This window comes from Leuciscus leuciscus, assembly GCF_965113295.1.
Source record: "Leuciscus leuciscus genome assembly, chromosome: 7".
Classification (NCBI taxonomy): Eukaryota; Metazoa; Chordata; class Actinopteri; order Cypriniformes; family Leuciscidae; genus Leuciscus; species Leuciscus leuciscus.
In genome coordinates this window covers 6,510,943-6,525,825 of record NC_138731.1, presented here as the reverse complement: position 1 = coordinate 6,525,825, position 14,883 = coordinate 6,510,943, and the positions used below count along the sequence as shown (strand labels likewise).

At 37.2% G+C, this 14,883-nt stretch overlaps 1 protein-coding gene across 1 annotated transcript; it reads right to left on the bottom strand.

Moving 5' to 3' along the window:
• Positions 1–4,803: 4,803 nt before the first annotated feature.
• Positions 4,804–10,082, bottom strand: LOC309502542 (uncharacterized protein; the record flags this gene model as incomplete). Its single annotated transcript, XM_082174946.1, has 3 exons — positions 9,767–10,082; positions 9,040–9,080; positions 4,804–5,804 (listed from the first exon to the last, which is right to left on the bottom strand). Exon 3 carries the CDS (start codon positions 5,800–5,802, stop codon positions 4,804–4,806), a length of 999 nt encoding a protein of 332 aa, XP_082031072.1. The 5' UTR covers positions 5,803–5,804; positions 9,040–9,080; positions 9,767–10,082.
• Positions 10,083–14,883: the final 4,801 nt, after the last annotated feature.

Here is a 14,883-nt window from a genome sequence, read left to right as displayed (position 1 = left end):
ATCATGTTAACACAGAGCATATGATTCATTGTTTTAATCAACTGACAGTCCTAAAACATAGTAATAATCTGTGTTCTCATGAGTAACTGTCTGTATGGAGGTGTGCTGAATGCTGTTAAAATGCCTGAGCCGTACAAGTAGAATGAGGAAGTAGTTGTGCAAGCTGGTCATTAACAACTTGTGCAACAGGGATAGGAAAGCATTTTAATTATTTTATAAAAAAAAAAAAAAGTTATTCTAGAGAGTAAATGAGGAAGTATAATTGCTGAGGTTTCTGTAAAAGTAGCAGATGCGTGTTTGTAAGTGTGAGTGTTGTAAACAACACCGCAATATAGAGAAACTGCTGACCAGATCCAGCAGAGCTGAGTTCATGCCCGGTGTCCAGGATATCAACTAACTATTCATACGTGTTATTTTTCTTCTGGTGGATATCTGGTGGCCTGGCTCCGCCCTCCTATGTACTTCCGCTCAATTTTCATTTTGCTTCAGTACTCCGTCTGGATTTGCGGTATATTCGTGGGTTTTCTCCGGCCAAATTTTTACCGGTCCAATCAGCGAAGAGAGGGAGTGGCTGAGAACGATGATGTGGACGTGGAGGTCGTGCGCTAGTTTGAGTTGTAGGGTTACGTCACGACCAAACGTTAGCGATTGGTTAAGGCAGATCCAGAGTGACTCTGGGCAGATAACGCTTAAGTTAACGCTTGTCAATGGAGAGTGGCCAGACTCTCTGTACAAATGAAATGTACGAGAGTCTAGTAGGACCAGGCTAGATATCTGGTGGATCACTTCTGAAAATTCCAGCACAGCGCTACAACAACCATAATGAAATAAGCCTTCACAATAGATAATGCTTTACAATGAACTCTGTTAGAGAGCTACATAGGCTATGGCTGTTTATCTGTTCAATAAAATACCTTACTGACCCGGTAATACAAATAAACGCCATTTCCGCATCACTTTTACTTTTCCTAACTGAAGAAATAGACAAAAGAAATGCTGTCTTCAGTGTGAGAAGTGTCTAATGCACTGTAAAAACTGTTACTTAGATTCAACTCAAAAAAATTAAGGCAACATTTTCCAACTACTTTTTGTAAGTTTAGTGAACTTCTTGGTATTTTGATTTGGTACAAATCAGTCATATTAATTGTACTGAATGCTAAAAAATTAAGTAGAGTCTACAATATTAAGCAAAACATTTGAGTTTAACTATTGTGACAAAGAGCAGCATATTGACCAAATCATACTTAGTTAAAATAAGTAACATTTTAAGTAAAAAATTTAACTTTTTGATTTTAATTAATTAATTTACTCTATTCCTCTTAATTTAGACAAATTATTTCTTTAATCCACTTGAAATAATTAGTTAGCATTGCCATAACTTTAATTAGGAAAGAGAGGTATTCATTTCCACCGTTTTTTAACAGCTGCCATATACAAACAATTGGGTGCACTAAGTTTCTGTAATCGATTTCAATGTTAATGTTGTAAACATTTTAACACTAAAAATTACATAAACTTCTAACCTCATCTTTAAGTGCAGCATAGAACACCTTCAAAGTGCAATCTTAACACTGACATTAAAATACAATGACTCTTGACCTGAGCAATTTACGTAAACGGACTGACTTTAGTGCATAGTACAGTACATTTTCATATGTATTAAAACATAATAAACTAATACATGAACATGTTGGAAGAACAATCTGTGCTATATTCCAATAAAACATTTGACACTGAAATAAAATAAAATAAAGGGCCTCTGACCTCAGCATTTGACATAACAAAACTAAATTCAGCACAAGAAGTGCCCAGAAGCTGGAGACTTGTCCGGGAACTGAAGAAGTCTGTGCTTGACTACCACATTGTTCCAAGTTAAACTGCCCACCGAGCAAGAGTGATTAAGCAAAGAAACATTATATATAAAAAAAAAGCTTAATCTTACATAAGTCCTTCAACACAAGAACACCTTCAACGCACAACATTTGACTTGAAAATAAAACACAGGGAAGCAGGATCACAGCATTTGACAAGAAAGAACTGACTTCAGCTTCAATCCGTAAGTGCACAGTACAGTATATCTTAGTATGTATTAAAACATTTTACCATAAAATTGTTTATATAACAGAACCTCTGAACCGCAGCCAATTAACAATTAAACATTCACAACAATCTTCTGAAAAACTCAACAAAAACACAACAAGACTGCAATTTAGTGTGAGGCTGGCATTTGACCAACTAACTCAGAAGTTTGTTTTTGAGTGTCATGAATCGGGAGGAAGGCTTTGGACGCAGTGTGTCAAGTCCCACAAAAAGTCTTTGGAATACCTCAAATGTTTTGCAGAGTTGTGGTGGATACTGCAGGTTCAGAGCATATGTCATCCCCAGAAGCAGGCAACATGCCCTGGCCAGATTCCCAAGATCAGTAAGCACTGGGAATCCCTCAACGATTATGCCCACTGCATCTGGTTCACGGCAGACATATATCTGCATATTGCGCATGTTCAAAATGTTCAAATGTTTTTTGTAGGTGTGTTTTTGAACTTTTGACAGAGCCAGACTAGCCATTTCCACCCAATTACAGTATTTGTTCCAAGACAAGCTAACCAATCCCCAACTCCAGCTCCATACTATAACTCAGACAGACATAAGATTGATATCTGAGGAATAAGTGCTTTTCCCCCAAAACAATACTTACATAGTAGTCAGAGATGAGCTCTTGCCCATTCTCTCCCATGGATCCTATAGTTGGTAAGTGAATAATGAAAAACTGAATCTTGCAGGCAATGTAACTACAAACATATGTCATTATCAGTGTGTTCTGTGCTACCTATTCAACAGAGCTTTATATTATATATATATATATATATCACATATCTCTCTCTCTATCTATATCTATCACATATCTTCCTATCTATACACACACACACACACACACTTTTTTCATATTTCACCTTAAAATTAATTAGGAGCTGTAAACAAAAATGCCTTTTTTTTTGCAATAATCACCCAATTAGGCAAGACGAGTAAATAAAGTAATTATTGTATAAATATGCATCTGCAACATTGTTACCACTTTTGCCTCACCTGTATCAGTTCCAATAACAAGTTCTTTATGCGTTGACCAGCCGCTCCTCCCTTCGCACTAAACAGGTCAAGAAGTTTTGGAGTGTACTTGTCCAGCTGGGACATAAACACTGATTCTAATGGAACTGCAGCACATCTTCGGAATTCTTCATTTATCTGTAATACATCAATTGTTTGACTGTTATTTGGAACACTCAAGATGTGTAAAGAATTGGCAACCTTTCATTCTTATGCAATCTAATACTACATAAAACATGTGAGGTGGATCTTCAGTATGTGATCAGCAAAAAGTGTCTAGCATCACATAAACAACCTTGTTCACTATTATTTTTCTTTAAACAAAAACTGAGTGAGCAGCATGTTAGTAATAAATCATTTACCTGGAATGGTTCAAAGAGGGCAGGCCATCTCTCCTTAAATTTTGCCACATCTGGGGACTGGGCAACCACTTCCATTCTTCTCCAGCTATATGTGACCCGTCACGGAAACCAGGGACACAAGTCGGCAGCACAACTTTCGAGCAAAATGAGAAAGAAGCGTTTTTTTGTTCAGAATTGGTGATTTTCGTTTTTTTTGCAGAATATGTTAGTTGAGATCACAAAGAAGCCTCTCCATGTTTGAGATAGCAGTATTGGTATATTTAAAAGCGATCATTTTGAGTTTGAAATCGGCTTGTTTTTCGGAGATTCTAGCACGCAGTATGGGCGTGTCATTGTCGGTGTGTATTTCCATACTGAATAAGGCAGCGTGGCTACTTATTATGCAGCGCTCTGGCCGGCTCTATCTGATTTCAAAATTCAATGAAGATGGACGCCAATAACATTACGATGTCCAGCAATCGATTTAAATAGTAGCTTACACGGGGTTTAATTTGTCGTTTAATGAAATATAGCCTAATACATGTTGTGAGTGTGAATACATAGATCCGCCTAGATTATCATAGTGTGTCTTAATGGTCCAGTGGTAGAGCTTTCGCCAGCCGTGACAAAGGGTTTGTGTTCAAATCTGCCCTAGTATAGGTTTTTTTTTTCTCGTAGTTTTTTTCTCTCATCAAAACGATTATGTTCATCAGTGGTTGTATATCAAGCAGGGACACGCAAACGTTTGCATTATGTTTTGTTATTTCAAAAGAACGAATAGAGAGTATCCGCAACGCAACGGATTGAAGCGCGCGTCGAGTGAAGACAATGCGGTGTGTGTGCGAGCCACACGAGAAAACACTGTATCTGCGCCACTGATCGCAGCGGCAACGAGCACTTTGATCACTTGATTTAAAAAAAACACATTTCAGCGCTAGTATCTTATTTAAAAAATATATATATATATATATATATCACATCCTGTTTTTGATTTGAACATTGTCTAGAGTTTATCTTATTTTTTATTCAGTGTACACAAGTTGCCTATACAGTTTTATCGGTAGATGCAAAGAGATTTATTTATATATTACCTGTTTGCAAACTTTTTTTTTTTTCTTCTTTGATGGCACATTTTCCTGACCTTTCTGCTCCCCCCTGTGCTTACAGCTTTACAGGGGGAGCTTTACAGGGGGTATGGCTTATCTAAATGAGATGTAAATGAGCCCTATTGTCACTCCCAGCAGGAGAGAGAGGTGAGAACTTCACAATCTTTAGAGGCTGTTTTCTACCCTTTGAGGTTTTTTGAGTGCCTACCTTCAAATTGCCATAACTTCTCCAAATATGATCAGATCTCCATGTGTTACACATCGTTGGAAAGCTTGGAGACTACACTTTCAGAATCTGTGAATAACTCAAAATGCCCCAGAACCTTTCCGTGATCGGTCACATATGTCCTGGCCATCATGTCATTTATGCTTTTGACGTCCCTTTTCTTGCTGGCTTCTATTAGGTCAAGCCTCACATTCTCAAGGCTGCTATCTGTTTCACCAGAAGGGTGCTGAGGCAGGTAATTTACTTCTGCCCTCTTTGGTTTCTTGATGTTTTTAGCAGGTTTTCTGTCATCTCCCATCTTGTTTTTCATTGAGTTTATCAGGAGTTCAGGGCTTCCCAATGCTTTACGTTTGGTACGATAGTTTCCACATTTGTATTTCAGGCTTTGTTGCCACCCATAAATTCCATTAAAAGATCCAGGCTCCTTCAAACAGGGATGCTTTTCTATTAGTGCCTGTGCTACTGCAGATCTCTGGACATCATTGGGGTATGCTGTGTAGCAAAACATGGCCTCTGCCAGGCGCTCCAAGATATCCGCTTTGACACTGGGTGATGTCAGTAGGGTGCCATCTCTTAAATAAATCTCATTACCTTGACTCAAAGCCAGCTCAGTGTTGTGTGAGAAAGTTGGAATTGGAAATACAGCAGGCCATGGACTTTGCCTTTCAGAAGGTGAAGGAGACAGAATCACAGTATCATCTGAGACGTTAGAGTGTGTCGACTCGGATAAAGAGCACACAATGGAGGTATCAGGGGTGCTTTCCTGGGGAACAAGGGTCAGTGTTATGTTTTGCGGAACATATACTACTTTCAGTGTGTCTTTATCTTTGAGTTCCTTTGTGGTCGTTAGAGTGAAAAAGTCATCAAACTCTTCATCTTTGTATTGAACACTGATTTCAGTGGTGATGGCAAATTGTTCTTGGATGGCTGCAACCAATTCATCAACAGTTGAGGGCATGCCACTTTTGAGAGTAAGTTTTTTGACCTCGTGATCAATGAGGACCCGGAATCTGACTGTTGGTTCCATGTCTAGAAAGACAGAAGAAACAAATATATTATACAAAGTCATACTCAACACTGGAGACAGATGTGGCGCTTTAATGTCACCATGAGCTTTCCTGCAACAATATAGGCTGACAGTGGACAAACATCACTAAGGTTTTGTTGTTCAACAAGAGTTATGTGATCTGTCTTCTCAAGATTAAATCCACGGTAGTGTTCATCATACCAGGACATGAATGTTTTCACAATAAAATGCACCTTTTCCCCAAAAAGGGCAATTTGAACAATCTCTGCAAAATCAGGAAGACCAGCAGTACCACCATAGGCCACGATCATGCCTTTTGAGTACCTTGTTCCATGGAAGGTGACTGTATCAGCCAGCTGTACTTGAGACTGACAAGGAAACAGATGCTTGATTGATTCCTGAACATTTACATGCAGGACATCTAATGGCACTGATGTGACTCTTACAACACTTAGAGCAGGCACAACTGTTGTGGAATGCAGGTGATGACTTAGCATAAGCTGATATTTTGTGGCCAGAGAAAGGAGAATGTTCTTAAAGTTGCCAGTATGTCTCACGATCTGCTTAAATTGGCTGTGCTTTGCTTCAAACCTCATTGTCCAGAAAGCAATCAGAGGTCCAAAAGCAATTATTAATGCAGGATAGTGTTCTAAAAAGTGGTGCTTTGGGATTAACCCTTCATTAGGAAATACTTCTTGGAATCTATGTCGGAGTTCTGAAATTTTTGAGTCAAGATATGCAACACTTTCTTTGTTGTGGACTGGGGCAACAACAAGTTCAATGATGTCTTTTAAAGACATGAGTAGAAGCCAGGCTGGATCATTCAAAGGTATTCTGTGTCCAATAATGAATGGCAGCAGTCGTATGAGGGCCCAATTTTCATGTGCGTTTCCTCCAATCTTCTTTTTTGAGGAAAAGGTTGTAGGCAATGGCTGAGGACAATCAGTTTTGTCAGCCCATTTATACTGAAATTGTGTGATGGCACTGTTAAGTTCATTGAAAGTGAAATATTTCTTTGAGATAAAAACACTGAAGCACAGACCCAATTCCAAGGGAACGATGCCTTCAAAAATGTCGTGCAGTATATCGGGTGGATAGCCAGTCACACAGTGGAAATAGCTCAGATTTTCAGTAAGTGGGCAGGCATTTTTTACACCGTAACAGTGTGTCAAAGCTGCATTTTCTTTAACAGTCAATAAATGAGTGGCATTATTCTCTTTGGTCCGAGCAGGAAATGCACCTGACCTCACCTCCTTTCTTTGAAATTCTGATCGCTCTCCAAGACAAAATCTACAAATGAATGGTCCACAAAAATTTTCCACAAGTCCACAAATTGAATGTGCCCCGAGATTATCAGCGGCCACACAAAACACAGAGCCTTTAACATGTTGTCCAACACTGGAAATGTAGACACCGTCACGCTCCAAAATAGCAATGTCTTTTAACAAAGGAGCAAGCACTTCGGCGTAGCCAAATCTTTTGATGTCAACTGCTTTGCATAAAAGGGCCAAGTATACGGAGTTAAGAGTGGATCGCGATGAATGAGGGATGTTGCCAAAGACCCAGTATACAGCTGTGATTTTATGCTTTTTTCTTGATGTACCCAGGGGGTTACAAATTTCAAAGTCGTCTACATACAACACAAGTGCAAGTCTTAGCTCTTCAGAATAAAAGGAATTCTCTTTATAGATTGTACCATCACGATATGATCCATATTGACTAGATGACAACTGGTCCTGTTCTTTACTCAGAACTTTGTCTCTAACATTTTCTTTACCCAAAATCTGAACTAAGGACTGGAGAATTGGGATATACTGGAAACTTCTCTTTTCATTTGGTTCGAGGATGTATTCAATGGGTTCAACAACTTCAAATTTTTCTTTATAATAAAGTCGCCTTCTAAATGATGATGAAAGAGGACCACCAGCATTAAGTGCTGTGCTTAGTGGATTCGATTTGCACAATTCTTCCACTAGAGATGTTACAAACGTGTCAGCAATCGTACAATTGTTTTTCTTTAAGTGTGAAACAACAATATCTCTTATTGCAGTAATGGATGCAGAACTTACTATGAAGTGAAGATCATCTACCAGTTCATCAATGCACCGAATTGAAACATTATGAACACTTTCTAATTTCAAAAGGAGGGATGCTATGTACTCTACAACCACATTGCTTCCATCATCCTCTTCATAGTGAGCATCTGAGCCAGAGACTTGATAATTTGCATCACTGTGATCATCATCCTCTTCAGAGGCTTCAAAAACATGTGACTCCTCCTGTTCAGTTAACTGCCTTTCACAAATAATGCCTGGTTTGAAATCTTGTGAAGTATGTGGCGTATGCTTTCTGTGTTTGTGTCGCGAAAGTCCCATACACATTTGTTTGGTGATCGCACTCTGCAAAAACACACTTTACAGTCTCGTTATTCTTCAGATGATGACCAATGTGTTCAAAAAACTCTTTTTCGCTAGGGAATCCAGATTTTTGACATATTAGACAGTTAAAGAAAAGAGTTACTTGAGGTGAGTTAAGTGAGTCAACTGCTGGATGTTGTCGTGACAAGTGACAGCGGAGGCTACTCCAGTTTTTAAAAGAGCATGGGCAATCTATATCAGAATCAGAATCAGAATCAGAATCAGAAAGAGCTTTATTGCCAAGTATGCTTGCGCATACGAGGAATTTGTCTTGGTGACAGTAGCTTCCAGTACACATACAATACAAAGTGACAAGACAAGTGACAAGTAACAGGTATAAATAAAAAATAAAATAAAAAAAATAGAAAAAATAAAATAAAAAGATTATAAATTATAAATATATATAAAGTTATAAGGTGCTATTATGAAATGTCTGAGGGAAGTATTGCACATGTTTGTTCCACAGTAGGGGAACATTTAAGTGTTCATGAGGTAGATGGCCTGGGGAAAGAAACTTTTCCTGTGTCTGGTTGTTTTTGTTTTATGTATACAAGGCAAGGCATGGCTGTGTCCAAAGGTCCCATGATGCAGTCTATAATGTTTTAGAATATCAGTCTTTGCTGGTACAACAGCGCTGCATAATTTACAAGGCCATCCCATCTGTCATTAAAAATAGAAAGGGATGCCAATTTTTTTATTTTTTTTTTTTTTTTTTTTTAACTCTCAATAACTGACTTTTGGTTACATTAATTCCTCTAAATGACAGAGAATAACAAACCTCTGAAACATTTACCTCAATTCCACCTACTAAAGAGCTTACCTACTCCATGAACTGCTCCTCCCAGTAGATCTGATGGTCTTCTAAAGAAGCAACACAAATGAAAGAAGAGTTTAGGAAAATATAAGGATCATTGATGTTTTTGCAATGCAAAATAAATATTTAATCTTTTTAGTTGAACAAATGGTTTAAGACAATGTAAAATATTTCAAACAAATATATCAAAAGATTAACTTAAAGCTTTTAAGATTTTTTTATGATACGTTGCAGAGAGAGGCGCCAAAAATAATATACTGTCCTCATATTTTTCAATCATGCAGGGAACAACTGTGACCACAAACCTAGCAGTTAACTGACACATGTACGAGAATGAGAGACCATGCTACTAGTGTTTTGCTAGCTAACGTTAATTCGGAAAGAGGCAGAACATTTAAAACGAGTGATTTGAGACAAAATAATTCACATTCACAGAGGCTAACGTTATTAGACTTCTTAAACAAAATGACGATGTTTTTTTAAGTACCCAAACTAAGTAGAAACATAATCTGGCAATATATCTCACATATACCTATCAAACGTTAACATTAGCGATAGTTGTTTTAAGATTAATGTTAATTTCAAGATCTTCGGTAAGGCCGCATGGAGTCTGCAAAGTGACAAACCTAACGTTACTGTCTGAAACCTGGCGACGCTTTTACATTTTATAGTGCAATAAATGCGTGCTCATTCGGCTAAAATCTAACTTTATGCGATGTAAAGAGTTACTTACATGTGTTGCACGTTGTATAAAGCCCTTAAAAACTCCACAGAAATCCGAAACTGGTCCGGTACAGGTGACGATGAGCAACGATGTTAGTGTTCTGGATGTGGGCGGGTCGTGACGTTTTACTTTGGAAATAAACACTTAAATAGAGTTTTGTAGAAGCAATTTATTGTGAAGGTCAGTAAAAAACAATTTTTGAAAGGTAATAATAAGTTACAAAAACAATCACAATTTTTAATTATGTAAAACTTAAATGAATTCAAAAAGAAAAAGGAATCAATTTATTGGAAGAAATATAATTTTTAAAATAAATTCCTATAGACAACACCCTTGAATTGCTTTTTACAGTGCTAATTGACCTATCGGTAAGCCCCTCCCCTCGAACGCAGATGAGCCAATCGCAGTTGAGTATCAGTTGCACGGCGAATGAAACATTGGAAGATCCGAAGCCTTCATCGGTTTGATGGTGTTTATGCAACTGCCATTTGTGATGCTGTGTTGCTGCATGTGTTGCTTGGCGGAGGAATAAATGTGTTATAACGTTATTTTTTTTGTTGTAAGCCCCTTGAAGCCGTGTTTTACAGTGAATTTAGAACAGCTAAGGGGGTTTTAGGCACGACAGCTTCGCGGGGCTTATTGCTTTAGTTTGACCCTGCATGATTCATTACGTGTTATGGTGCCTTCACACTGTCATTGCTGTTTACCATTGTGTGTTTGATAAAAGCTCTGCAAACGGAGGCGCACATGAAACTGCCTGGCCCGTCTCACTGACGTGGTCAAATGGGGTCAGAAGTTGTCTGATGTGGTTTCTTGGGGGTCTGTTGAGGTCTGATGGGGTCTGATATGGTCTGTCTGAGTTGGTCTGATTTTCTATCTGTCTAACAGTAAAAACTTCAAGCTTATAAAAACTACTTGAATCTTTCAAACAAGAATTTGTCAAGCAAACATCATCTTTACAAACTTTACTTTTAAGCTTTTTAAGTTGGTGGGAATATACGGGATGGGGAAAAAAGTGGCCTGGTTAGGCCACTAACCAGTTTGTACTATAAAAAAAAAAAAAAAAAAAAAAAAAAAATCTACATCAACAACCAATTTCATCCTTTACTGAACAGCACAGGGTAGAGCAAACTATTGTCATCCAAAGTACTTACAGAAGCAGCTGACTTATTGAGCTATAAATATATAACTACATATAACTTATAAATCACGCTGCAAATGTGATTGTAGGCCAGAGGTCGCGTTAGACCTTCGCATTGTCCGTCATTTGGCGGACAGGGTCGTAGAAATTCCGTCTTAATCTCTTACCGTCATTTTAATTTTAATTTTAATATTTTAATGATAATAAGACCTTTAATAGGCTCTGTTGTTGTTCACATTTTCATTTTTATTCACAAACTTACAGGACAAGCATAGGCTAGATTATGCTAAATATAGGCTATGAGAAAGCTGAACAGAGACTGGGTCACTTTTAAGGTTTCATCATGAATGTTTGTCCAATAAATTGCAATAAACTTTGTGCTTTGTTACTTTTGAAATGAAACAAAGTCTTTCAAATTCTGTCCATTTTATCACAAAATTCAAACAATAAATACCATTTTGGCGCTCTTTAATGCATGTGGCGCGAGAGATCACTAGCACCTCAGTTCAAGCGAAGTGCGAGTGAACGCAACCATCCCTTCCTCTTTACTACAGAAACATAAACATTAATGAACATCAGAAAATACGTTGAAAGATACAGTCCAACTTACCGAAATCCGTATCATGTCTCTCATGTAACTGCTCAATCAGTGTTTCAACCGCAGAAAGACATCAATAAAATATAGACTGTATAAAAACAGCTTAGAAAACAATGTAACTCAGAAAAGCCATTAACTTTAGTCAACAAGAGCGCACTCGCCACCAAGTGGACAGGAGTCATAATTACAGTTACAAGTTTCAATCAGATCATTATCCTCAGTGTATCTGTCAAAATGAGATTGATTTCAGATTTTTCCATAAAGTAAAAAAAATAAAAAAATAAAAAAAATAATTCCAAAAAATAATAATATTTGGTCAATGAAAAATTTGCGGTTAACGCAACATCTGCTGTAGGCACCTTCTGTAGACATCTGTAGACATGCTATAGACATCTGCTGTAGGCACCTTCATCTGGTGTGTGACGGACATCAACAAAAAATGCTCAGAAAGACTAACCGTTAGCAGCTGCATCCCATTAAAGTCTCCTTTCTCCTGAGCTAAATGTATGACAATAAACACTTCATGTCCTTGATGTGACCAATAACACATTTTCTTTTTTTTCTATGGGAGCTGTGCAGTGAAATAAGAGCACAGTATGTACGTGAACTGCTGTTTTGTGTCAGCTTTTACTAAATTGTGTATTTTAAAACTAATATTGTATTGACAAATCAAAATTCAGGATCGGAACAATTCATTTTACATACATTATATTTCAGCATTTTTCAGTGCTCTTGTCCCATTACTGCTCTGCGAGAAGATTTTTTATTGACCTTTGTGACTAAATAGTATTCAGGCTTTGGATATGATCCTCTTTTCTAAAATGTCATGTTGTCCTCTATAACACATGATATTGGGGAAGGAAGGTCTCATTTGGGCAGTGCTGTGTCCTTTGGCCCAGAATCTGCTTTTCTTACGAAAGATTATATATTTAATTGTGCAAGTAATCATTTTTCTTACAGAGGGTTGCATGACTCTTCACTGTCATTTTTGTCAATGCTTGTACTTTTTACCTCTGTATATTCTACTGATAAAAACCTGGTGTTTGTCTCTGTACTCTTGAGGCACTGCAGAACTAATGCAAATGTCAAAAAGTAGTTAATGTCAATGCAAAGAAAGACACCAAGCTCTTGTAGTTATTTTGATAATGCTGATATATACGGCAACGCTATCTATTTATTTGAAAGTTAGTGGAGTAAAAATTACACGTTACAATAATTTTGTAATTCATATTCATATTACAGTACGCCTTTATCCAGAACGACTTACAAATGAGAATAATAAAAGAAGAAGTTATTAATCCAAGGCAAGCACAGCTATACAACATTTCAGCTGAGTGGATCAAAAGTGTAAATGCGGAACATTTCAAGTGCAACTAAATTAGTTGCTCAAATTCACAAGTGTCAGTATCACAAATCTTCCCAGAGTGAGTGGAAGTTATTATTACATCAGTACACACTAAGGAGAATGAAATGCTAAAGATGTGCAGATGACAGATTCTGAGATGTGATACACTGTTGTGAATAATGGCCATATTTCATCAATGACTGTAAGAAAAAGAGTTGTTGTTTTAAGGAACGTTTCAGCATGCTAATATGTTTAGATGACATTGTATGTCTTGCTGAACCAGATGAAAGCTGCAGATTAATATGATCCTGTCTTGCACTGCCCCCTTTTGGTGTATAGCTGTCAGACGAACAGTGTATAGTTGATGAGGAGCCAAGAGGCCTAATTATGCTCCAACAAATGAGCTAATAGACTTAAACATAATGTGCATGTCCTGGACTGTGAGGTCATCTCTCTGGTCTTCTGAAAGGTTTTGCATTAATTGATTATGACTATTATGCAATAGGGGAAAGTGTAATAGTAAGGCAGTAGAAGAGGGTATGATGGTGACAAGAGATGAGGAAATGTTCATAACCGAATGTAAGAATAGGCTTGTTAACGTCAATCAGTTATGTGCTTATTTATAAATTACTGCCCTACTGAAAAAACTAATTGAATTGGTAAGCTTGCTAGTTTTGTCCAAAATGGCAGCTATGGGGCAAAGTGAGTCAGCTGCTGTAGGGTAAATTGAGCCAGTGTTTTAACTTACCCCACCATAAGGCATATTATATATCTGAAGTATAAACTGGTATAATTTCAGTGTAATATTATGCAACTGGTTTAATCATCATTCATTTTTTTTTTTTTTTTTTTTTTTTTTTGGAGTGTATTTGATGTACAAGTACACCAAATCCCTTTCTGATAAGAACCAGAAGACGCTCAATCATATATATATTTCCACCTGGAATCACTATGGCCCAACATGTTCAGCACTGCAGAAAAACTACCATGCCAAGAACCTTTTTGTCACCACTGTGTTCATGGACTTTTCAGTTAGTTGTCATTTGTCACATGTTCCTTTGTTCAGTTTCCCGCCACTAGTCTGTCTCCCTGGTTACCATCATTAGTTCATCTGTATCACCTGTGTCCTATTAATTACCATCATCTGTGTTTGCTATTTAGTTCCTCCTGTTCACTCTGTCTTTGTCTGATCTCTGTTATGTATGGTTGTGTTTATCCTGCCTTTCTGCCCGCTAGAAGAACTTTCATTAAAATAGATGTATATTATTGATCTTAATCTGCTTGTCTTCGTCTTCCTATCTAAGCTAACCGTGACACTTTTGACTAAACGTTTATTAGTTTCAGTGACATTAATTCATTCTAATTCGGTTTTTATTTGATGCTATTCAACAAACTCTCTGTTTGGTCTATTTTTGGGAGAGTTACAACTTTGGTGTTCAACATTATTTCAGAAATTCAAATATTGAAATTACAACTTCATTTGGTTTTATGTTGGATTTGGCTTTAAGAAAAGAAATGTGACTATTCATGGGTTTCATCAGGTCCCTTTCCACAGGTGTATAAAATCAAGCACCTAGATTATGAATGCAGACTGCATTGTGCTTGATTAATACACCTGTGGAAAGGGACCTGATGAAATCCATGAATTTGTAAAAGGAAAATTGATTATTAAATTAGTTTTAAAAAGAGGTAAATTCTTTAAAAATTTTGATTTAGTTAGATGGTCAGTTTACAGCCAGATGGTGCAACCACTGACTCGGATCAGGAACTTTTTTTTTTTGTAAATAAAAATTATATATTTTTTAGAATCCTTTATGTATTCGGATCATTTAAAAGAATAGGAAACATCCTGAAATTACTTAAGATACTTTCATTGTACTTCTGCCTAATGTAAAAAAAATGGCTCATATTACCCCACTCTCCCCTACAATTTATGCTACTTGGCTACCCTTCTACTGGAAACCATATGGCAATGGTTTTAATAGGTAATTTAATAGAGCTGATGATTTGCTATGTTTGTCATTTTTGTAGTGGAAAGTGGA